The sequence below is a fragment of the Camarhynchus parvulus genome, chromosome 1 (assembly GCF_901933205.1).
Source record: "Camarhynchus parvulus chromosome 1, STF_HiC, whole genome shotgun sequence".
NCBI classification, from domain to species: Eukaryota; Metazoa; Chordata; class Aves; order Passeriformes; family Thraupidae; genus Camarhynchus; species Camarhynchus parvulus.
The window spans coordinates 880,123-904,200 of NC_044571.1; the positions used below are offsets into that span (position 1 = coordinate 880,123).

Genomic DNA, 24,078 nt, shown 5'->3' on the forward strand with positions numbered 1-24,078 from the left:
TGACCAATCACGGCTTTGCCAGGCTGAGGGCCCAGCGCTCGGGGCGCGTTGCGGGGCCTGTGGTGTGCATACGGAGTTAACTCATGGGGCAATCGCAGGTGGCGTCTCCTGCCTCTCCCCGGCGGTGTCCCAGAGGTCGCGCCGGGCGCCGTAGCCTCCCTCCTCACCTCGTTGAATGAGTGACATGCACGCGGGCCAATCCCACCTCGGCTTTCACGATGAATGGCGGCCACTGCGACCAATCGCAAGCGATCACGGTGCTGCCGGAGGCTGTGATTGGTTGCAGGGTGGGGGGCGGTGCCTGAGGGCGAGGCGGAAGTGAGGGAGTGTCATGGCAACCGCGGGCGCGTCGCGGCGCTCGGGAGTCCCGCGGAGCCGCTGAGGGCCGGCCCGGGGCTGCCGGAGCCTCTCGGTGCGGGCCGGGTCCGCTCAGAGCCCCTGAGGGCTCCCTGGGGCTGCCGGAGCCTCTCGGTGCGGGCCGGGGTCGCTCCCCGGGGGTGGCGGGGCGGGCCCGACGTGCAGGGGGTCTCGGGTGCTCCTTCAGGGCTTAGAGCTGCAGTGATGGTGCCATGATTTCCTGCCTCTGTACCCTCTGCTTTCCCTTTTCCTTGTTAACTCAGTTTTACTGTTTGATTGTTTGTGGTTTTTTCCCTTTGTAAAGGTTCCTGTTCGTTGAGGACCACACGGGAGAGGAGAGGCCGAGTCGGGAGAGGAACCAGAAAGCCAAGTGGTGATTTTTGGTGAAGTCTCCTGTAAGTTTTGCTGTATTCCTGCCCAGGAGTTCCCTGTGTTCCCTGTGCAGTGCCCCGGTGTGAGTTGTGTGCCTGGGGGCCAAAGAGCCCCTGCACTGCCCCCCAGATAAATCCTGGGTGCTGCAGGGCCTGTTCTGCTGTGCCAGGAGAGCTGCAGAGGGACTGGGGACAAGGCCTGCAGGGACAGCACCCAGGGAATGGCTGCCAGTGCCAGAGGGCAGGGCTGGATGGGATCTTGGCAATGAGGAATTGTTCCCTGGCAGGGTGGGCAGGCCCTGGCACAGGGTGCCCAGAGCAGCTGGGGCTGCCCCTGCATCCCTGGCAGTGCCCAAGGCCAGGCTGGACACTGGGGACAGTGGGAGGTGTCCCTGCCATGGCAGGGGTGGCACTGGGTGAGATTTGAGGTCCCTTCCAACCCAAACCAGTCTGGTCATCCTCAGTCCTGAGGATTTTCTCTGTTATGAGCATCTAAACCTGTTGATCTGGTTTAGAGCTTCTGTGTCCCAAAGACTCAAATTGCCTGCAAACAATGCCTGTGATTCTTATAGGGTGGTTTAATTTAATGTAATTTAATTTAATTTAATTTAATTTAGCAGGGCTTTCGTGCCCTGTTTGCCCACAGCCACTGCAGCTGTCCCAGTTAGGTCGCTGTGTTTTTCAGGTCACTATGAAGGCCCTGTATGCTCAGCAGAATTCCCCTGGAGAGGAGATGGCATTTGTGTTCCAGGAAAGGGTGAGTTCCCTTCAGAACTGCTCTGTCCCTCAGGCAGTGGGACAGGAGAGCTTGGCTGGGTGCCACGGGGGAACTGAGGCACAGAAATCGTGTGCAGGCTGGGGAAGGACTGGTGGGAGCCTTGCACACACTGCCAGGGGAAGGAGGGGAGGGGATTTTGTCATCAGGCAGCACTTCCAAGACCACTGCTGGATTTCTCTGCAGTTTTGGTATCCAGACTTTACAAACAAGCTTTGCAGGCATGAAAAATAAACCCTGGGGCCACATTTGCTGACTGAATTTTCTAGTCCCTGAAAAAGTAGAAATGGAGATGAGGAATCCATCAGGTTTGGGGTGAGAACACCAGTTCTTACTGGGGTTGTTCCTTTGACAACACTTGGACTTGTTTTGGATGTTGACCTCAGTGGGTCTGCCAGGATTTGTGCCTCAGACAAAGTGAAAAGAAACCTCAACAGAAAAATAATGTCAGTGGCTGATGATGAGTAAGGACTGGTGGTCAGTTTGCAATAATAATATCATAATATAGTAATGTAATGTAGTAGTATATTAACATAACATAACATAACATAACATAACATAACATAACATAACATAACATAACATAACATAACATAACATATAATGCAATATAATATAATGCAATATAATGCAATAATGTAATATAGTATAGTAATATACCAGTTTGCAATAATAGTATAATGCTAATGCTGATAATAATAATAGTAATAATAGTAATAATAGTAATAATAGTAATAGTAATAGTAATAGTAATAGTAATAATAATAATAATAATAATAATAATAATAATAATAATAATAATAATAATAATAATAATAATAATAATGTACTCAAAATGGTGTTGTAAACCCCTTTTCATTGACAATTCCTGCCTGCTCTCCCCACAAAACAACCCAAGAAGAGGAGAAGTGCTTTCAGGAGCTGGAGAAGCTCCTGGGGGCACATGCAGTGTGTAACAAGGACCTGTCAATCTGTCCTAGGAGAACCTTCCTCCCAGCAGAGACCACGATGTGAAGGTGCAGGTCAGAGCCTGTGCTCTGAGCAGGCTGGACACAAAGGTATTTGTTTGTGTTGGTTTGCTGGGGGTGTCTGTGGCTCCATGGCCCTTGGCTGGTGGCTGGCACAAGCTCAGGCTGTGCCTTTGCTGCTGGCAATGGGCACAGAACTTTTTAGGGGTGTCCCCATCAGGGGGATCCCCGGGGAAGGTTTCCACAGGCACAGGACTGGGCTGGGCTTCTTGCACAGCTCTGATTAAAAAGCACCTGGAATTTGATTCCTAATTCATGGAGCCAGATCAGTTGTCAGCTGGGAGATCTCTTGCACTAAATCCCTTTTATCTGCACTCTAAGGCACAGCTTGGCTTGGCTGGTAGTAACTCCCTGCTTTTATTATTTAATGTTTCTAAATTAAATACAGAATTCAGTGCCATGGTTTAATACTGAGGAAGGTGTGCACTTCCTTCCCTTGGATAACATTTTGGTAATGGCCCGGGCTTCCTGTGATGATCCAACACTGTGAGATGGTAATTCATTTATAAATGCAGAGCTTTAGCAAGAATGCTGCCAGCATTGTTTTCATTTAGCTCCTGGCAGAAATCAAACTGAAGAAGGAACTTGTGCCTGTTGGGAGAGAAATTTCAGGAGTTGTGCTGGAAGGTGAGTGAGTGTCAGTGCCCAGGGAGGGAGGGAGGGAGCAGGGATTCCCCTCAGAGCCCAGAAGTCTCTTTGGAGAGCTTTTTGGAGCTCTTGGCTTCCTTGGCTGCTCTCCCAGTGCTGGTACCACTCCCCTGAGGTGGAGAGTCCAGCCTGGCTCTCAGACACCCCCTGTGTGCTCCAGCATGGAGCTCCTGGTGCCAAAGTTTGGCAATTCAACATTTGGGCTTGGCATCAAGAATCAATCAATAATTGTAATCAATAGAATTATGGTTTTTCACAAGAAATGTGTATCTTCAGTTTTATGAGCTAGTGATAACCAGTGCTTCCAAATGCACATCCCATTCCTGCTCTAAATATTTCTCTTTTTCCCTTCTTCCCCTCTTTTCACCTCTCCATGGTGAGTTGGAAGCAAGGTGACCTTTTTCCAGCCAGATGATGAAGTGGTGGGTAAGTTAATGCCTGTTTGCCTCAGCTGACACCAACAGTCATCTTTTTATAATCAATGACTGAGCTTAGAATAATTGGTAAGGCTAAATTGACCATGGATTTTCAAAATTAAACTGCTGTCACAGGAATAAACTTATAAATGGGAATTCTGTTCTAAGAATGTTCCCTTAGGATTTGAAATATGATGTTGTGTTAACCACCAAATTGTGAGTGATGCCTTAGGAGAGAGGAGTTATTTCTTAGAGCATTCTGTCCCACATGTTTATGTTTTGTGTGCTGGGTGAGAGGATTAGAGCATGGCTGAAGTTCTGAAAGCAGGACAGAGTGGAGGTGGTGGGGCAGAGTGTGTGTTTGGGCATTGTGGTCCTTGCTGCATTATTCCCTCATGGCACAAGAGCTGCTCTGGGCAGCTCCTGGGTCTGGCTATTCCCTGCAGGAACCCTGGGGACAGCTCCAGGTGGGCACAAGCACATTGTTAATGGCAACTGGGAAGGACTGGACACAGCAGGCAGATTTGCAAGGCAAAGCCCTGTGCTCTAAATGGAGCGTGAGATTTGTGAGGGAGAGGGAAGAATGGTTTTCCCTGGGATAGAGGGGATGTTAATTGAGGAGATGGAGCCAGAACCTCCTGTTCAGGAGGGTTCTGTGGCCAGTGAAGGTAAAAGCTCAGTTATAACCAGGATGGAGGGGCTTTTCCTGCCTACTCTGCTTTTGCTTTCTCTGCCCTCCCTGGTTAGTTTTTCCTGCAATTCCTCTTTCTTATTCCTGCTTTTTAACACTTCCACATTCCTGTGTGTTCATCCTCTGCTTCTTCCCATGCCCTTGGTGCTGCCTTTGCAAAGCACAGGGTCAGGAACTGGGAGAGGAGAGGGGCTGTGGGGTGGCTGCTCCTTGCCTCAGATCCCTGCTCTGTGATCCATGGCCTGGAGTGGAAGGGGAACTCTCAGAGTGTGCAATGAACTCAGACATCACCAGCCAAAAATGACACCTGCCAGTACCAGACAGCACTCGGTGCTGTCCCCATTCTTTCTCCCTCAATCCCAAAATGTGCCCCTGGAACTTCCTTGTGCCCAGGGACACCTCGGGCTGGGACCTGGCCAAGGTCTCTGACCTGTCCTAAACCTGCCAAAAGGGGACTGAAGCCAAACAGGAGCAGGGAATTCCTTGGGACAATGCTTTGGTTGGAATGATTGCTTGTGTGAAATTCAAGGTCTGTGTTCCTTCTTTTTCAGGAATTCTGCCCCTGGATTCTGAGGAGTCTGGTGTCTGTGAAGTTATCCTGGTTCACGAGCATTACTTGGGTTTGTAGATTATACATTTTGCTAATAATAATTTTTACTGTAGACTTTATTTTAGCTTTTCTAAAGGGTACCCCATACCTTGGAGCTCTGGGCAGGCTCCTTCCATTCCAACATTCCACAATTCCAGCTGCCCCACCAAGTCACAGAAGTTTGAACACTCAAGGGCTTTTCCTTTGCTGTCACCCTTTCACAATTCATGATGGCCTAAACCACACAAGCTGACCCTGGTTTTTGACTTCTCCTTTTATTTCCCTTCTAACTCCCTGTTCTGTTGCTTCATTGTTGTTATACTTTTTCCTAACATGTCAAAAAATGTAATGACGAGAAATTTGGTTTTTTCTTCCCTTTGACTCAGTGCAGGAATATCACCTGGGACCAGACTAACAGATGGGGAGACTGGAAATGGAGACTGGAATTTTCAGGGATAGCCCAGTATTGAAACATTGTTTTCAATTATTGTGAGCCTCCAGTTTTCCCTTTCTGGGTGTAGATTAATGAGTAGGATACTAAATGTGGGAGTCCCTGTTCTTCTTCCAGCACTTTGTTACCTTCAACAAGCTATTCTTTTGCTCTTCCCAAAGAAACTGTGGCTGCCCCAACCCTGGAAGTGTCCAGGGCCAGGTTGGACAGGGCTGGGAGCAGCCTGGGACAGTGGAAGGTGTCCCTGCCATGGCAGGAGTGGCACTGGATGGGCTTTGAAGTCCTTCCAACCCAAACCACCCTGGGATTCTAAAAATCTAAGTTTGGGTTGTGTTGTCTGTGACTACCATGAATTCCTGAGTAGTTATGAGGTGGCTCCCTTAAACTTGGTTATATCAAAGTTGAATCCCTGATGTAATTGTGTAAAATATGGCAAAATATCCTCTCCATGGCTTCTTAATAGGAGAGGGAAACAGGAGTCAGTGGTGGTGATCTGTTAGCAGGGGCAGCCTTCCTGACTCACTGTGACAGCTTTGCTAAATAAGCCCTGGGGTTTGCTGGGGTTTTTACCATCTCTGCTGTGTTTGTTGGTGTGTGTGGTGTTACATTTGAGTTAAATGGTATGCTCTACCTCACCCCTTGAAAATGCAGGGTTTATTGCAAGCCTGTGATCCTCCCCTGCAGTATCAGGTATCTGCAATCCCATGGGCCCAAGTCTGACTCTGTGCCCACCTTGAATCTCCCTGTTAAGCTGTGCCAGGGGAATGAGAGGCTCTCTCAGCTCTTTGCTCTCTCTTGGCCCCTTCTCCCCCAGAAACCCTGCTGCTCCCAGGCGTGGCACCCCCAATAAACCCTCAGCTAATGACCCCTCTCAGAACTGTGTGGAGTCTCCTTGCCTGCCCGCTGCTACCAGCGAACATGTTGTCCTGTAGATCAAGAGTTCTATTATCATTATGGTGCAAGGATTCCATATCACCATGGTTTTGTACCTCCTCATTGTTTCCCACAGGCAGCTCCTCTAAGCACCAACAGTTCCTGGTCCTTGCAGCAGCCATCTGGCTCCAGCTCCCACCAACCCACTCTTTTATACCACTGTTCTTATTGGCTACAGGTGTGGCTGTTCAGATCAGGCCTGCTCCTAATCTTTAGTAATTGGCTCAGCTGCAACTCGTTGGGGGATAAGATTACCTTCTATACCATCTTCATTTACCCATCCTGTATCCCCCTACATGAGCACACTGCTTAGGGGGCTCCCAGGGGATCCCAAAGGAACTCATGAGGTGTGTTTGTCCCTCAGCTCACAAGCCCCAGAAGCTGTGCTGGGCAGAACACACAGCTTAGGGGGGCTCCCAGGGGATCCCAAAGGAACTCATGAGGTGTGTTTGTGTTTGTCCCTCAGCTCACAAGCCCCAGAAGCTGTGCTGGGCAGAGGCTGCAGGGACGCTCCGGGACGGGCTCCGCGCGTACACGGCCCTGCACTACCTGGCCCCGGTGTCCCCTGGCACCAGTGTCCTCGTCCTGGATGGAGCAAGTGTGGGTACCTGGGCTCACACACTCCCCCTTTAGCACACAGCCATTTCTGGGAGTGCTGGCAGTGCCCTTCCTTTCATGGCTTTGCGGGAAGGGCTGTCCCACGTGGGAGCCTGAGCAGGGATGTTGTCCTGCCTGGGCTGTGGGGTGCACACAGGGAGGATGTTCTGGTGTCCTGCACTGACACAGTTTGCCCTGAGTCCTCAGGGATAACTGCAGGAAAATGCCTTTTTTTTAGTCCTCTCCCACCTCTGCTTTTGACCTTTTCTTGGATATAAATAATTTGGTTTGCATCCCTGCAGTTCTTGGTGCTAATGAAGATGTGGGGTCCCCTTAGCCAAGGTTCTGTAGTGTAAACATGGCTGGGGCCTTTTGCTTGGAGCTTTTTTCCCTTCAAGCTCTCAGTTCCAGCTGCTGTGGTAATTAAAGTGGAATCTGAGCTGTTTTATTGATGACAAGAACCAGTTACTGACTAAAAGTTCATTCAGAGCTTCCCAGTCACTGAAGAGTTGTTTTGGCCTTGCTCAGGACAGAAGCAGATCTGTGAATATTCAATTCTTGGTTCAGCTGTGGGTTTTTTGCAGGAGTAAGTTCATTTCTGGGTACTCTCCTGACTGGCCTTTACCATGTAATTGTTCTTAACATTAAATTGTTGTAAATGAATGAATGAACGAGTTAATTAATTAATCAATGACCCTGTTTTTCCCCTCTCAGCCATTTGGTACCATTGCAATTCAGCTGGCCCAACACAGAGGGGCCAAAGTCATCTCCACTGCCCACAGCCTGGAGGACAAGCAGTACCTGGAGAGGCTCAGGCCTGCTGGGGGTGAGTTTTATCCTTCAGTGCTGAAGTTTGGCCTAAAGAATGTCTCAAAATATTTTTTTCTGTCAGGTCTAGAGACTAAGTTCTGTAAAAATTAAACACAAGTTGATAAATAGTCTAATTAAACAGTTTTCAGGTTTGTTCTGTGCTCCACAGGTGTTTAATTTCTGGTTTGGGGGTACTTAATGGCATTTTAATTCTCCATTTCAGTGGTAATGACTGGCAGTACTTCCCAGTAGTGCTGAGTGCTGGCTTTTGGCCCAAGTGCTCAGGAAATCTTTCCATGTGATGAAGTGGTTGCTGTGCAAGGAAGGATTGCTGACTCACCACTCCCCCAGTGTGTGCCAGAGCTCACACACCTGACACCCAGCACTCAGCACCTCAGATTGCTCCTGCCAGGGTTTTATCAGCTGTCAGGTGCTGCCACAGCTGGAGCTGCACATGCACAGGCTCTGCATTCTCCCCTTTCCAAAGGAGCTTGGCCTCACACACAACACTTGCATTCTTCCCTGACTTCTCTTTCACACTTCAAGTTTGGGATTTTTTCCCTCTGAAAACAACATGAGAAGATACTCTGTGTAAGAATCTCGTCTGATCAAAATTTTGCTGGTGTTTTGTGGAGGGAAGTGGAATATTCCTTTGTTCTGACAGTTTTAAAATAAAGGATGGATTGTCAGTCTGGCTGGATTGCAGCAAAAGGTTCAAACTGGTGCCTGCTACTTCCTCCTGCAAATACCAAGTGCTGCAGTGTGATTGCCAGGTTTGTTTTTCAGAGTATGATTTTTGTTGGCATTCACTGGGGTTACAGAGCTGGAAGATGCCTTTGGGGGAGCCTTGTGCAGCCCCATCTGTGTGGTTGCAGCTGCAGCCACCACAGCAGCCCAGGGCTGCCACTGCAGCACCTGCCAGACTCGTTTCTCTGGAGCTTGAGAGCAGCAGTATATTTTTTTTTGCAATTTGACCCAAAAAAACCCCTATTTTTTCCTGATTTCAGCAGCCTTTTTTACTGTCTCTGTGTTTATATATTTTACTGCACTTAGCAGTTGTGACAGACATCAGAACTGGAAGATTTTTGGGAATGCTGTTGCTGTGCAGAGCCTTGTTGCACCACCTGTTACAGGGCCAAAGAGGGAATACTGAAGACCTAAAACTTCCTTTTGTAGCATTTTATGGGTGTATTTTGCTAATTATATGAAAAATTGATGAGCTAGGGAAGGATTTGGCAATTTTATTCTCACAGTCCTGAGAACTTTTTATAGCATTTTTAAATTTTTTGAATGTTAATGTCAAATAAGAGCATAAGTAACCCAAGCTCTAATTGGCTTCTTGTGTGTGTGGGTGGGGAATTTTCAGTTTTGTGCTTGTTCAGTGGGTTTTTGGTTAGTTTTGGGCAGTTTTCAGTGAGCAGCAGTTTGTGTTATCATTGTTGAGCATACCCAGCTGCTTCCTGGAATGGCTGAGGGGGAAAAATGATAACTGCAACTTTATTTCAAATAAAGAAATAGAGCCTGGGTACAGCATTGAAGAGAGAAACAGTTTGAGTGCAAAAGCAAAAAGCTTTTAAAAGTGTTCAGACTTTCTGATTTGTTTGTTAATTAATGTGATTCCAGTGCCTGAAGTAGAAGTTCTGGTAATGTTTCAGGATTTGTGTTTAGACCAACAGGATGGGGCTTTTTTTTTTTTCTTTAGTAATCCCTGGAGTAAAAGTTATAATAGAATGAAGGAGGGGATTTTAACAAATTTTGACATTTTAATGCCTGTGTTTCAGGCTGGAGACAGAATATTCCATAAGCAATGGGATGAGTTTCTGTCAGAGAACCCAAGGAAAAGTATCTGCACATACACAGATATTTCCTCTGCTCCCAAGGGCAGCTCCTGCTTTTCCTTGTTTGCTTTGTGAGGTTTTATTCTGTGCCACCAGCACTGAGCTCTGCTTAGAACCCCCCAGAGCAAACTCTGAGGACAGGCTGTGGGATCCTGGTGTTTCTGTGCCCCCAGCAGTGGAGGAGGAGAGAAACTGAAGTTTTGCCAGTCAGAAAAATCTTACTTTGGAAGTTGTGCGAGTCACAGCAGAAGAAACTGAACTCATTTACCAGTATTTTGTGAGAAATACATAAATAACAAAGGATTATAGAAAGTTATATTACAGTTTGTTGCTTGGCCTTTTCCACAATGGTGAGAAATTTTTCCAGCATTTTTTAGGAAGGAAGTTGACCAGGATTTTGAGAAGTACTGTTTGACTGTTGTACTGAGTTAAGGAACAAAACTGGACATTTTTGCTATACAGAAATCAGAAAATAGTCAAACTGGTGGAACTCTGGCCTTTTCTTTTTGATTGCCAGGCTTTGGGTCTGTGAAACCAGAATTATTTTCAAAAAGTGAAATTATTGCAGAAATAATACCATGTCAAATTGCCCTGGGTAAGGAAAACCTTTTAACTTCTTGACTGAAGAAAACTAAGAAGAAAAGGATATTAAGGGGGTTTATTTGCACAGGGGGAATGTGGCAATCATTAATAATTAATTCTTATCCCATCTTTAGTAAATTTTGACAGTGAAATCATTTGACTTCAGTGAAAAAAAGAGGGAATTACTTGGGATTTGAATGCATCCTATGATTAGACTGGGGGTTTGAAGGGACAAAAAGAACCAAACCCAAGGCATTTATTGATGATTTGTTAATATCCTTAATGACCAGCTCCTTGCATTTTTCTTCCCTCCCTCCTTCCTTCCCTCCCTGCTGCTGGGATCCCACTCCAGGAGTCCGGCAGCCTTTGGTGGGTGAGTGCAGATCTGAGCTCCACATTTGTTTGATGTTCTTTCAGTTCTCATTTTGCTGTAAAGTCCTTGCCCTGTTTAGTTTCCAAATGTTTGTTCTACCTCATAATGATGAAACAAACCCTGTGGCTGCTCCTTCTCTGTGTTATTGTTATAACATGAAAAATGGCTTTTACCTGAAAGAGAGCAGGGTTGGATGGGATCTTGGCAATGAGGAATTGTTCCCTGGCAGGGTGGGCAGGCCCTGGCACAGGGTGCCCAGAGCAGCTGGGGCTGCCCCTGCATCCCTGGCAGTGCCCAAGGCCAGGCTGGACACTGGGGACAGTGGGAGGTGTCCCTGCCATGGCAGGAGTGGGATGGGATCCTTAAGGTCCCTTCCAACCCAAACCATTCCAGGATTCTCTCATTCTTGATTCTGTGTTTCCTCTTTATAACCAACCATAATCAGGGCATCATAGATACATGACAGGGAAATGTATTGGTGGTTTTAGTTCAGCAATATTTGAAGAGCAGATGTAAATCCTTCATCTAAACATTTAATTGAGACCCAGAGAGCCAGGACTTGAATTGCAAAAAATTAACTTAGAGAAGGATTTGTCACATTTTATCCTTTTGGGCCAACAAACTCATGAATTAACTCTGCATTCATACTTTTTGGTGTTGATTTTGCACTGTGTTGAAAATGAAAAAAAAGAGAAAGATGTGCCAGGTTTTTTGGGTGTAGCTGCAAACCTGTTTGTGGTACCTGCAGAGAGCAGAAGCTGCATGTGCTGCTGGGGATCTGAGCTCTCAGCTGGGAGCACCTAAACTCCTTTTCCATGGATCTGAAGTGGTTTTTGCTGCTGTCCTGCTCTGGCAGCCCGGGTGATGGACGTGTCCCACGGGAAGATTGACGTGGCCGAGAGCTGCCTGGAGGAGACGGGCGGGCTGGGCGTGGACATCGTGCTGGATGCCGGAGGTACGGGAGCGCTCCTGCCGCCCTGGCTGTTGGGTCGTGAGTTCAGGGTTTACAATTCCCTGATAATTCCCTGCCAGGTGTGTCAGTCACCTCTCCTTTCCCCTCCCAGCACTGTCTGTCAATCCTGGAATTCCAGAAGGCAATTGAGTGATTGGCAGATTCAAAGGATGGGAGCATTGGGCCATCCAGGTGTCCTTTGTCCCTTAAGACTCCCCTTGTACCTGGTTGATGGCTCTCTATCTCTTCGTTCCCTCTCTCCCCGGGGTTAAAAGGAACAGCAACCACATTGTCAGAGAGTTCTGTTGGAGCTGGTGCTGCATTCAGAGGTCTGTGGACCAGAATAAAGCTCTGGATCCAAACCCTTCATCAGAACCGACTCCTTTCCTTCACCATCGCCTTAAAGCTTCTCCACCAGAGGGAAACCAGAGCTCCTGCAAGCTTGGACTTGTCTCCATGCACCCAGCTGCAGCATCCTGCTAGCCTGTAGTGTCTCTGGGGTGAAACACCACACACCCAGCCAGCCAAAACTGTCTCTGGGGTGAAACACCACACATCCAGCCGGCCAAAAGTGTCCAAAACCAACACCATGTGGTCTCTGGGGTGAAACACCACACACCCAGCCAGCCAAAAGTGTCTGTGGGGTGAAACACCACACACCCAGCCAGCCAAAAGTGTCTGTGGGGTGAAACACCACACACCCATAGAAAGTTTCTCTGCGTGAAACACCACATACCCAGCCGCAAAGTGTCTGTGGGGTGAAACACCACACACCCATAGAGCCAAAAGTGTCTGTGGGGTGAAACACCACAGTGCTGCTATTTGGGGGCCAGACAAGCTCAGGCACATCCCAGCCAGTTATATTGGTAATATTCCAATACCTGGCAATGGCATCCCCTCATTCCCAGAGCTCCTCTGTCACCCACTGCTGCGTGCCAGCACCTCCCAGGCAGCTGCTAAATGGGGCTGAAATAGTCCTCTCTTTGAAACTGGAAATTAAAAATGGCTCTAGAGTAGAGCTGTGATATTGTTGGTTTGCTGCCTTGTTTGAATACAGAAATTAACCCTAATTAACAACACTGTCAGCCTCTATTGGAAACTAACTCTCATAGGTGAGAACTCTGAAGTTACTATTCAGAGTTATGTAAATAAAATATTGTACTAGATATTATATATATTTATTATTATTGTTGTATATTTCATATATATATTACAACAGATTGCTGATATATATTTATATATAATAGTATATAAATATATCATAGTGTCTAAATATATAATAGTATCTAGATGTATAATTTGTAATTTTAAATTATATAATAATTTACATTATATACTAAATACATATAGTATAATAGACTATATTTTATAGTTATATTTCGTGTTTTATACATTATGCATTAAGTTATATATGCTATATATTATAGATATTTTTATATTTTATATCTACTATATTATGTATAATATAGTATATTATGTGTAATATATACTATTATGTTATATACTATATAATATAGTATAATATAGGTAATATACTATATTATAGTATATATATTATATAGTAAATATATTTTAGTATAATATAATATAGTATAATATAGGTAATATACTATATTACAGTCTATATTGTTACTATAATATTATGAATACGAATATAAACAAAATATTACTCTGAATAGTAACTTCAGAGCTTTTATAAAATATTATTCTGAGTAAAGTATATAAAATACTCAGGGTATAAATGGAATAATAAATTCAGAGTTTTCAACCATTTTTAGCTGAAACAACCAAAAACCTTAGAGTTCCACTGAAAGGTGTGGCAGTAAATACATATTGAATTTTGCACATTTTCTGCTGAGCTCAGAGGAATTTGTTCTCCCTCCCAGTGAGGTTGTACAGTGCTGAAGATGAACCAGCTTCCAGGTGCCAGCTGCTGCCTCACAAGCACGACATCATCACCCTGCTTGGGGTTGGGGGACGCTGGATAACCACCGAAAGGAACCTGCAGGTAAAGGTGCCTGTGCCAGGGAGGATTTTGTCCCACAGAAAACAGACATACAGACATATAAAACTGTTGTTTCAACCTGTTAGTGTTACACTGACACTCTCTTTTAAGAGTGGGCAAGGGGTGTTTTTTGTTTGGTTCAACCATCTCTATAAGATAGCCATTTAACCTTTATATTTGTATGGGAAAATGTAACTAAATAACATTTGTCTTCAATTTGCTTCAGCTGGATCCTCCAGACAGCCATTCCTTGTTCCTTAAGGGAGCCACAGTGTCCTTCCTGAATGAGGAGGTGTGGAACTTGTCCAATGTGCAGCAGGGGAAGTATCTCGATATCCTTTGGTGGTGCTGTGGAATTCTCACTGCTCAAAGGAGTGAAAACACAACTGGGAAATCCCACTGAGAGGTTCTGCTCTGCTCAGTGCTGCAACCCAGCTGAAAGGTGGAGATAACATATGAGAGACACTCAGGTTTTAAGGTATTTTCTGCATTCCTTTTACATTCATCCCAGACTGGTTTGGGTTGAAAGGGACCTTGAAGCCCACCCAGTGCCACCCCTGCCATGGCAGGGACACCTCCCACTGTCCCAGGCTGCTCCCAGCCCCAGTGTCCAACCTGGCCTTGAAAATGTGTCTACAAGCTTCATTAAAAGCAGTGCTGCAAAACACCCATTCTGGGGAAAAAAATGCAGTGTTTTGGTTCAATATTGAACCAATTAATTGAAGATGTGATCCTATATAGTTTTATTTTGTGAAAGCGACATTTTGGAATTTTTTGGGGGTTGTGTTTTTGGGCATTAGATGCCTCACCTGTAAACTTAATGCACTCATATTCACCGCAAAAGTGGAAATGTTTTGGCTTCCTAACTTCTCCTTTATTTTCAATGTACAGAAATATTATGTACAGAAGATGTACTAATTTGTTTCATACATGAAATTTATGGAGGGACAATGTTGGTTGGGAACAGGAAGAGGAATATCTCCTACATTTGGGCTGATGTAGCTGGACTGAGCTCCCTGGGCAGGACATTTTCAGCCCTGAGAGGTTTGGCTGCTTTTGGCTTTAGGAACTTGTGTATCTTGTGAAATTCTGGAGCATCTGGCATTACTGTCATCTGAAGAAATCACAAATTGATCACTTTTTAAAAGAACTTGAGCTCCAAGTATCAGCCTGATTGCCCTTAAAATGGAGGATGAACCTTGTTGTTTGGGTTTCATACAAAGACTGAATACAGTCTTGGCTGGTGGTCACTAACTCACAGGCCCCTCACAAGGCAGTGTGCTCCAAGAATTTCCAGCCTCTGCTGTGTTCCCAGCTCCATTTGGGCTTTTTATCAGGTGTCTGTATGAACAGTCACAACAGCTGCCTGGTCCCAAAGTTCTGTTCTCTTCATTCTGCACAAAAAATGCCATTGATGGATGATTGATTGATTGATGCTGTACTAGTGCAGGCTGCCCTTGTGTTTCATATTGAAATACTGAAGATTTTCATATTGAAATAATTGAGATATCCCATATTTCATTTCTGCATCCTGTTTCAGGAAACGAGGTTTCTGGTATAGTAACAAGTGCAAAAATCTGATTTAAAGCCTGGAATGGAGGATCATTTTCATTTTCCCTTGATCTTGCTGAGTTGGTATCAGTACAGGGCTGTGACCAGCACATGTGATTGTAAAGAGATTTCCCTCCAGCTCTATTGTTCCTTAACAGTCCTCTTGGATACCCATCCTGGAAGATATCATGGACAAATTATCAAATGGCATTTTCAGGTGAGAGATGTGGTGTTGTTATCTTATTGCAGGGGTTCCATACTGTTGTCTCCTTATTGCAGAAGTTTCATACCTTCTTGGTGTTTCTCACGGGCAGCTCCTCAGAGCACTGACTCTCTCTCTTCTTCACAAAGCAGCCAACTGACTCCAGTTCCCTTCTCAACACCACCCCACTCTTTTATAGCACTCTTCTTCTCATTGGTTACAGCTGTGGCCTGTTAAAGTCAGGCCTGCTCCTAATATTTGATAATTGGCCCAGCTGCAGCTCCTTAGGGGGAAGATTACTTTCTACACTATCTTTATTTGCTTATATTCTATCCCCCTACAATGTGGAGATTTTTGTGGGTTTTTAAATTCAGCATTAAAAGTAGAAAACTCTGGCCAGCACTAACACTCCTGAGCAGAGCTTCAGGAAGTTATAGGAAGATTTCCATAATGAGGTGGGAATGGAAGATGCCTTCCTTTAAAGCAGGATAACATCTGCTACTGAGCAGAACCCTCCCCACCAGCCCTTTTTTCCCCTGCAAGAAGGATCTCTTTTCATTTATTTGTGGCTCCTGTTTGCTTTGGGGCTTTTCCCTTCTTCTGTGCACTGGAGCAGAGCCATAAACCTGTTACTTTGTTTGAGGAGGGAAGTTGACACAGTGAAAGTAAAGTCTGTCCTGTGATATTTCTGCTGGTCTGAGTGTGCTCACCAGCACTTTTTACTGTTTCATTTCAGGCCTCAGCTGGATGAACCCATCCCATTGTATGAAGCCAAAGTTTCTATGGAAATAGTTCAGAAGAATCAAGCAAGAAAGAGACAAGTCATCCAGTTCTGACACACAACTTCTGATTTCTCGGCCTGGGGAAGATAAAGAAATGAATTTGTGGAATAAATCAGTGTACACTTGCAGACAGTGAACAGAATTTAAACATTCTTTGTAGCTCAGCTCAAATGGTCTCTGAAGCTTCCATGACTTCAGGGTTTTTAAATTCCCTTGAGCAGAATGTTCCCATCAGCGGCTTCTAAAGAAGCAGTCTTGACATAAAAATCTTGTCTGCCCTGCCACACTTAAAAATGTCAGAAACATCTACAGGCAAACTCAGTTGCTGTTGGTTTTCAACCCTAAGAAATTAAAGAGGGAAAAAATAGTTTTTATTAGTATTTTTGTCTCCCACCCCTACCAGCAGTTACCTTTGTAGGTACCTTTTGCTTTTGATTGCACTGAGGCTGAATGCTGCACTTAAAGATCTTAACCCACATTTAAAATTGTCATTCAGTTGAAGGACAGGCAAAGCTATCGAGGTTGGCAAGGGTGCCGGATGGGAAGGACGTGGTACTGACAGCGAGAGTTTCCCCCAGCTCTTTCCCTTCCTCTCAGCAAACCTGGTAAATCCAGAGTCCCCAGGCTGGTGGAATTGTGTGAGTCAGGTGTTTGAGGCACTTTGTGTAGCCTGTTACCTTTGGTATCTCCCTGTGCTGTGCATGTTCATTTCCCCTCTTTTAACCTCAGCACAGCCCAGATCTGTCTCTCCAGCATTATCCATGATCGTGGCCTGTCTGAAAGTCAGCAGTGGGGAAGGAACTGCATTTTACTTTCCTCAAAGCATTTGCCTCCCTACATGCTCTGATTCGAAAGCAAAAATACTTTTTCTCTTTCAGCCGTGTTGCTCCTTTTTGCTGTGGATCACTCAAACCATGGACATGGCCACTTCAAAGCTGTGTCAGTGGGAAAATTGGAGAGAAAACAGATGATCCAGAAGCACACTTGATCTGTCTCCTCTCACTCAGCGCACTTGGAGGAGGTTCTGGATCAATGATGCAGGGCAAGCCTAGGAAATCAGGAGGAGCTCTGATTTCACTCCTTGCGGGAAAGGAGAGGGGCGTTTGTGCACGGCTGAAGCGGGGCAGTCCTGCGGGAGCTCCACAGCCATTCTGCAGCCTTGGAGCCAGCTGTTGCTGTTTCCCTGGTGTTGCTCAGTTTTGCTTCAATGTTTCCACAAAAAAGCAGATGAAGTAAGATATTAACAAGTTTAAAAACCAAGCACAAGCAGTGATAAAACTGCAGACGAAAGATCTTTTAATAGTATCGTTTTTCTTTTATGAAATCTTTTGTCAGTAAAATTGTTGCTCCTAACTACCTCTTTATGCCTTTTGAACCACATGTTATTTTTATTACTTTTCTAGTATTTGTTATGCCTTTTGAGCCCTATGTACAACAGACGGGTGCCATCGAGAGCAGTTTTCTCTCCCAAATAGCCTCAAACACTCGTTTCTTCCTCCCAGAGAGGCTGAACCCCATGTGGTTCGTGTCCCATCGCACGCCCCCGGCCCCGGTATCAGCGCAGGGGATTTGGCCCGGGGGCAGCCGTGTGCCGATGCTGCCGCAGCTGAGCCCAGCCCCTGGGGCCGCTGTCCGGGTGCATTTGGCAGGGCAGGACACAATTTCAGCGCTATCTGTTTTTGTGCTCCGTGTTTGTGTGGCCCGTGCGGGCGGAGCGGGGCTGGCGAGAACCGCGCTGCCCTCAGAGCCCCTGAGGGCGGCAGCAATGGCGGCGCCGCTCCCTCAGCACCGCCCCGGGGCGGAGCGGGCGCTCTTTGGCGCCAAGACGGGAGCGCGGCTCCTCCGGGCCCCGCTCGGCCATGGCCGCCGCTGCCGAGCCCGGGCACTCGCCCGGCTTCAAGAAGCCGCCGGCGCTGCTGCGGCTGAAGCGCAAACGTCCTGTGCGGAGGAGCGACCCTGCCGCCGCCGCCGAAGCCGCCGCCGCCCCGGCCCCGCGGGGCTCTGGGGCCGCCCGCCGCCGCAACCCCTTCTCCAGTCTGGACAACGCTCCGCGGCGGGCGGCGGCCGCCCCTCAGCCTCCGGCAGCGACCCCCGCGGGCGGGGATCCATCGGCAGTGCCCTTCTGGCAGGTGGGACCGAGCCCCGGCAGCGGCCTCCTCCGCTGTCAGCCCTCAGCCATCGCCCTGAGCTCTCAGCCATCACCTTCAGCCATGGCCCCCAGGCCCTGAGCTCTCAGCCATCACCTTCAGCCATGGCCCCCAGGCCCTGAGCTCTCAGCCATCACCTTCAGCCATGGCCCCCAGACCCTCAGCCCCTTCCCGATGCAGCCCCGGGCTCGTCTCGCCTCCTCCAAGGCCCTGCTGGGCTCGGGCTGTTGCTCATCTCTGGGTGCGGATCTTGTGCTCGCCTCGAGCCGGCTTTGTTTGCAGCCCGGGGTGCTGAGGATCGCTCGGGAAATGTCACTGCAAGGGCAGTTTTAAAAATGACCAGCCTGGTGCTTCCTTTGTGCTGTGCCTCATGCTGCTCTTTCATTCAGTTTTTAGAGCCGGCCTGTGAGGAGAAGCCCCCCGGGAGAGCAGAGCCTGCTGAAAGTTCGGACATCCTCGCCCTAAGCCAGGTATGAAACTGCACACGCTGCTGAAAAGATTCCAGCTGTTCTCAGGGCACACTGAAAGCCGAAACTGTTTCACTTGCTATTTGGTGGCCCATCTTTGCATAAAAGAATGTCCTGAAATGTCAGTATTCAAGGAAATTTCTTACATTGATGTTTCCTGTTCTGGTGACAGTCTTTTAAACCCAGCCTTCTGCCTGACCTCACTGCTGTTGTAGTTCCATGGACAGAGGTTGTTGTCTTTCAGTTTTCCTGACTATAATTTTGCTGTTTCTTAGTTTTATATGTAGTAGAGATTAGGATGTTTTTCACCAGATAGACCTCCTGCAGTCTGGTTTTCAGCTACAGAAATTGAGCACTTCATCAGGCACATAGGAAAGAAAGAATTCCTGAAAACCAGCCCTTGAAATTCAAACAGATTTTAAATAGATATTCACTAATGTTGTTCTAGGTACAGAAACTGAAGTTCAAACTAAATTAGAAGGATAGAAAAAAGAGAGCAAACTGTCTTGGAGGTGCCCAGGGATTTTTTCAGTTTGTGACCTTACAGTCACCAGGAGAGGATGAAATGAAATAGCCATTTTGGCATGGAAATTCTTGTCTTCATAAACATCAGGCTCAGGGCTTTTTTGTTTTAATCCTTTATCTTTTTATTTGTTCCTAGTTTATACTGTTGGAAGGACTTGATGAGTGCAAACCCTCTCATGTGGTTCTATAGGCAATAGAATGGAGTATTTTTGTTTGAATCTGGTGCTGAGTAAAAGAATCAAAATAATAATGTATAAAACAATATAGAAATAATAATAATATAATAATAGAATAAAGTATCATATAAATATTAAATAATAACAATAGAATAAATAATAGAATAATATATAAAATCGTAACTGTCAGCCTGTGAACAGGTTTAATTTTCTGCGAGTTAACTGATGCTGTTTCTGCTTGCTCAGGACCTTCATTCCCCTCTTGCCGTACCCAAAGCTCCCTCCTCGCCACGACAGGAGTTCCCTGCAGACTGGAGCATTAAAACACGGGTTCTCTTCATGTCCTCCCAGCCCTTCACGTGGGCAGAACACCTGAAGGGCCAGGAGGAGGCGCAGGGGGTGGCTCAGCACTGCAGAGCTGCGGAAACCTCGCTGCCCCGGAGCGTGCAGGTGAGGGCTGGGCGGGTGCCCGGGGCTGCAGCTCTGCTCTCGGCAGCTCTGCCGTGCCCCTCACACGCTCTGGGCCCCGCAGGAGCCGCGGCTGTGCACGGAGCTGCGCTGTGCCTTCCAGCAGAGCCTGCTCTACTGGCTGCACCCCTCGCTGCCCTGGCTGCCGCTCTTCCCCCGCCTCGGGGCAGACAGGAGCATGGCTGGGAAGGCCTGTCCCTGGGCACAGGATGAGGCTCTGCAGCAAGTGCTCATGAGTGACTGGTGAGTGCAGCCTGATGGGCTGGGTGAGGGTGAGGTGAGGAGTTTTAATTAATCACAGAGCCGTGTCATGGTTTGGGTTGGAAGGGAGCTTAAGGATCAACACATTTCAACCCCTGCCATGGCAGGAACACCTTCCACTGTGCCAGGCTGCTCCAAACCCCAGTGTCCAACCTGGCCTTGGGCACTGCCAGGGATCCAGGGATGGAATTCCATCCCAGCCCTGCCCACCCTCCTAGATAACAATTCCTCATTCCCAATCTCCCATCCATCCCTGTGGCACTGGAAGCCATTCCCTGTGTGCTGTCCCTCCGTGCCCTGTCCCCATTCCCTCTCCAGGGCAGGGACCCTGCCAGCCGTGCCAGCGCTGTGTGTTCCCCTGGCAGGTCGGTGAGCTTCACCTCTCTGTACCAGCTGCTGCGCGCCCGCCTCTGTCCCTATTTCTACGTGTGCTCGGCGCAGTTCTCGGTGCTGTTCCGCGCCGCGGGGCTGGCGGGCAGCGCCGAGCCCACGGCCGCCATCGCGCCCACCACGCGCGGCCTGCGCCACGCCATGCGCTCCGAGGGTAAGGGCACGGGAATGGGAATGGGGCAAGGGATAGGGCAGGGCTGGCACACAGCTGCCATCGCGCCCACCACGCGCGGCCTGCGCCACGCCATGCGCTCCGAGGGTAAGGGCACAGGGACCGGCGATGGGCACGGGGATGGGGCAGGGGATGGGGCAGCGCTGAGCCCACGGCTGCCATCGTGCCCACCACACGCGGCCTGCGCCACGCCATGCGCTCCGAGGGTAAGGGCACCCACCAGGGATGGGGATAGGGCAGGGCTGGCACACAGCTGCCATCGCTGCCATCGCCCACCACGCGCGGCCTGCGCCACGCCATGCGCTCCGAGGGTAAGGGCACCCACCGGGGATGGGGCACAGGGATGGCACACAGCCCCTCACTGCTGCCTCTCCTCACCACAGGCATAGAGTTCTCCTTGCCTCTGCTGGAGGAAAGTGGAGCCAGGAAACAGAAGAACTCTGAGGAGAGTTTGGAGACAGAGACAGCTGAGGGCATCAGAGCGGGTAGCAGTGTGGAGGATGCGGGGTGAGTAACAATGTTGTGTGTCATTGCATAAAGGGATGGGGCCAGCATCTATTCATTGCTCAGATAAACACCAGCTCAGAGGCTGTGGGATTTTAAAGAAGCAGACATTCAGCCATAGATTCACTGATCAGATAAACATCTCAGAGGCTGTGAGATTCCAGAGGAGCAACTCAGCCATAGCTCAAAGCAGTCACAACTTTCTTCATTAGAAGGCAATATAGAACTTTTTGCATTTCTTATTTTGCATTTCTAACCTACCACCTTAACTTACTTCTGCTGCACTGTGGATACTTTTATCCAATGGGTTTCTAACTCACCTACACACATATGCTTCTGTTATAACTTCTAAACTCTTAGTTACTCTGTACAACCACACCCTGACATTATAAACCCTTCACCACCTTATCAATACAGTTTCTCACTTACTTAAGGCATATTCTTACTTAAAACTGTAGGAAATAAGTTTATGGTTTTTCTACTTAATGTCTGTTCTTTGTTCTTAATGTCTCTTATTCTACTTAATAATGTACTTTATTTTTGCATCAATCCAAGCTCCTTCCAAGGCTGCAGATCCAACCCTCCTGAATCTGTGGAAGTTTCTATCTTTCCATTTCCCACAGTTGTGCAGTGCTGGAATTCAGGGGCATCTCCAGGCTCCTGCACAGTCCATTTGGAAAACCTCCCTCAGAGGCACTGCCCTCCTCACACTGATCCTGTGTCCCAGGGAACCAGCTCCCAGCGATGATGATGATGATGGAAGCTTCTCTTGGCTTGAGGAGATGGGAGTCCAAGACAAGGTGAAGAAACCAGATACCATTTCTATCCAGCTGTATCCTTCCTTTGATCTTCCAGATGTGTGACACCAGAAAACCCTGCAGCTTTTACAGTGCTGTGTACTTACATTTAAGTTCTGTAGAAGTTTTGAGAACTGTTTTCCAAATATGAATCCTCACGTTCCTGCATGTTATGAGATACTGCATTTTTTTTTTAGTTACTTTGCAAGTATTTCTAGGATTTGAAGCCAGGATTAAGATGCTGCTTAATATCTGAAGAGCAGATGTGGGTGGGTGCACAGCTGGGTGGGGTTTGGGGATTTTGGTCACTAGGGGTGAGGGGGGGGCTCACTGCTCCAGCTTTTTGGCCCATGGATGCTCCCACTGCTCCGTGGCTTTCCCTTGACTCGGCTCCCAGGCGCAGGGAGAAGCACGAGGTGCAGGTGGATCACAGGCCCGAGTCGCTGGTGCTGGTGAGAGGCAGCAACACCTTCAGGCTGCTCAATTTCCTGATCAGCTGCCGCAGCCTGGTGGCCGTGGCGGGGCCGCAGGCGGGGCTGCCCCCGACGCTGCTGTCCCCGGTGGCCTTCCGGGGCGGGACCCTGCAGACGCTCAAGGTGAGGGACACGCTGGCTCCGGGAACGGGGAGGCGGCGCTTCCTTATCCAGGGGATCAGCCCCTGGCTTGGTGGCGTTTCCCTCGGGCACCACAGCGGGATTTTTGTGGCTAAAGCCTGAGTCAGCATTCTGTCTGCAGGCACAGCCTGTTCCTAAATCCCTACAACACATCCCTGCACTGAACTGACATGCCAGTGTCCCCTTCCTCACCTCCCGAGAGACAAGAGGCTGTGCAGGGCTGCCCAGAGGGAAAGCCTGGGTTGTTAAGATTCTCCCCAGATCTTATGGGGTCTCAGACTATCCCAAGCCCCTTGCACGAGGAGCCCCTGAGCCACAGCTCACCTTCTGTTCCTGCAGGGAATGGTTTGGATTGGGAGGAACCTTCAAGATCATCCCAGTCCCAGCCCCTGCCATGGCCAGGGACACCTTCCACTGTCCCAGGTTGTTCCAAGCCTTGTCCAGCCTGGCCTTGGACACTTCCAGGGATCCAGGGGCAGCCCCAGCTGTGCCAGGGCTTCCCCACCCTTCAGCCAAGAATTCTTTCCCTATATCTAACCCAATTTTCTTCCCAGTAAGAACAGGATCAGTTACTTGTTCTACCAGAGTTCATCCCGGTCTTGTGCCCTTCCCTTCCCATCCCTACAGCATTCCTGCAGTCCAGGGGTACATTTTAGGAGTTGGTACAGAGACATTAGAACCTCATGCATTGCACAGGGAGTGAGTGGACAATACTGAGAAGTGTTTCCATTTTCAGTGGGGCTGTGGCCCTGTGGTGTCAGAGTGCTGAGAATTCCTGGCCGTGCTGTGTGCAGCACTGACCGTGGTGTTCTTTCTGCCCCCAGGCTCGCACTGTCAGCGGCCGTGCCCGGGTGCCGGGGGGCTTTGAGGACGTGTTCAGCCTGGAGGTGCTGGGGCCCGTCCTGCCGCACGCCCTGCACGCCCTGACGCTGGTGCTGGGCCCGGCTCAGCGCGGCTCCTTCCGAGCCCTGCTCAGCCCCCACGAGCCCAGCGCCGCCTTCAACACCCGCCCGGGCCCGCCCCAGGTGAGGGGGAGTGAACACCGGGACAGGCCCGAGATGGGGAGCGCACACCGGGACAGCCTGGGACAGCCCGGGATGGGGAGCGCACACCGGGACCTTCCCTTGACAGGGGGAATACCCGGGAGCACCGCCTGCAGCCCCGGGGCTGGTCCTGCCCCAGCAGTGGGTAACGGGAGCTCCCCAGCGGGATCTGATTTCCCGCAGAAAGCCTCACTCTGTGTCTGTGCCTCCACAGGAGGACGTGCAGCAGGACCTGCCGGCCTGCGGGCTGCATCCCAAGACTCTGGATCAGCTGAGGCAGTGTCCCACGCTGGGGAAATCCTCCCTCCACCTGCTGGAGATGAAGGATTACAGCTACACCTGGAAGGCCTAGGAATGCTGCTGGTCCCCGGAGCAGGACTCTCCCTCCCTGGGCTGCAGGTGCTGAGCTTGGGGCAGGGTGGGAGGGACACCCCAGACAGCTGCTGCACAGGAGCACTTCCAAGGGCTTTGAGGGAAAGGAGGGGAAAGGCCTTGGACATCTCCTTTTTTATTGTAGAAAGTGTTTTTAAAATAAAATGTGGTTTTATTGGTCTGGTTTGCCC

General features: G+C 48.5%; 2 protein-coding genes across 3 annotated transcripts; both read left to right on the forward strand.

Moving 5' to 3' along the window:
- The first annotated feature begins 56 nt into the window (after positions 1-56).
- CRYZL1 (crystallin zeta like 1) lies at positions 57-16,828 on the forward strand. Of its 2 annotated transcripts, none has more exons than XM_030948485.1 (15): positions 57-471; positions 662-752; positions 1,414-1,485; positions 2,484-2,561; positions 3,086-3,158; positions 3,561-3,605; positions 4,838-4,906; positions 6,726-6,859; positions 7,571-7,682; positions 10,439-10,459; positions 11,316-11,414; positions 13,298-13,419; positions 13,643-13,748; positions 15,139-15,184; positions 15,906-16,828. In XM_030948485.1, exons 3-15 carry the CDS (start codon positions 1,420-1,422, stop codon positions 16,003-16,005), a joined length of 1,071 nt encoding a protein of 356 aa, XP_030804345.1. In that variant the 5' UTR covers positions 57-471; positions 662-752; positions 1,414-1,419; the 3' UTR covers positions 16,006-16,828. The 2 variants fall into 2 exon arrangements, with proteins under 2 accessions (XP_030804345.1, XP_030804354.1); XM_030948494.1 differs by having other exon boundaries at positions 57-412.
- Positions 16,829-17,775: 947 nt separating this feature from the next.
- DONSON (downstream neighbor of SON) lies at positions 17,776-24,045 on the forward strand. Its single transcript, XM_030950433.1, has 10 exons — positions 17,776-18,080; positions 18,488-18,568; positions 19,513-19,716; positions 19,799-19,977; positions 20,361-20,539; positions 20,941-21,064; positions 21,789-21,893; positions 22,256-22,454; positions 23,297-23,497; positions 23,730-24,045. The coding sequence occupies exons 1-10, from the start codon at positions 17,811-17,813 to the stop codon at positions 23,865-23,867; spliced, it is 1,680 nt and encodes a 559-aa protein (XP_030806293.1). The 5' UTR covers positions 17,776-17,810; the 3' UTR covers positions 23,868-24,045.
- The last annotated feature ends 33 nt before the right edge of the window (positions 24,046-24,078 follow it).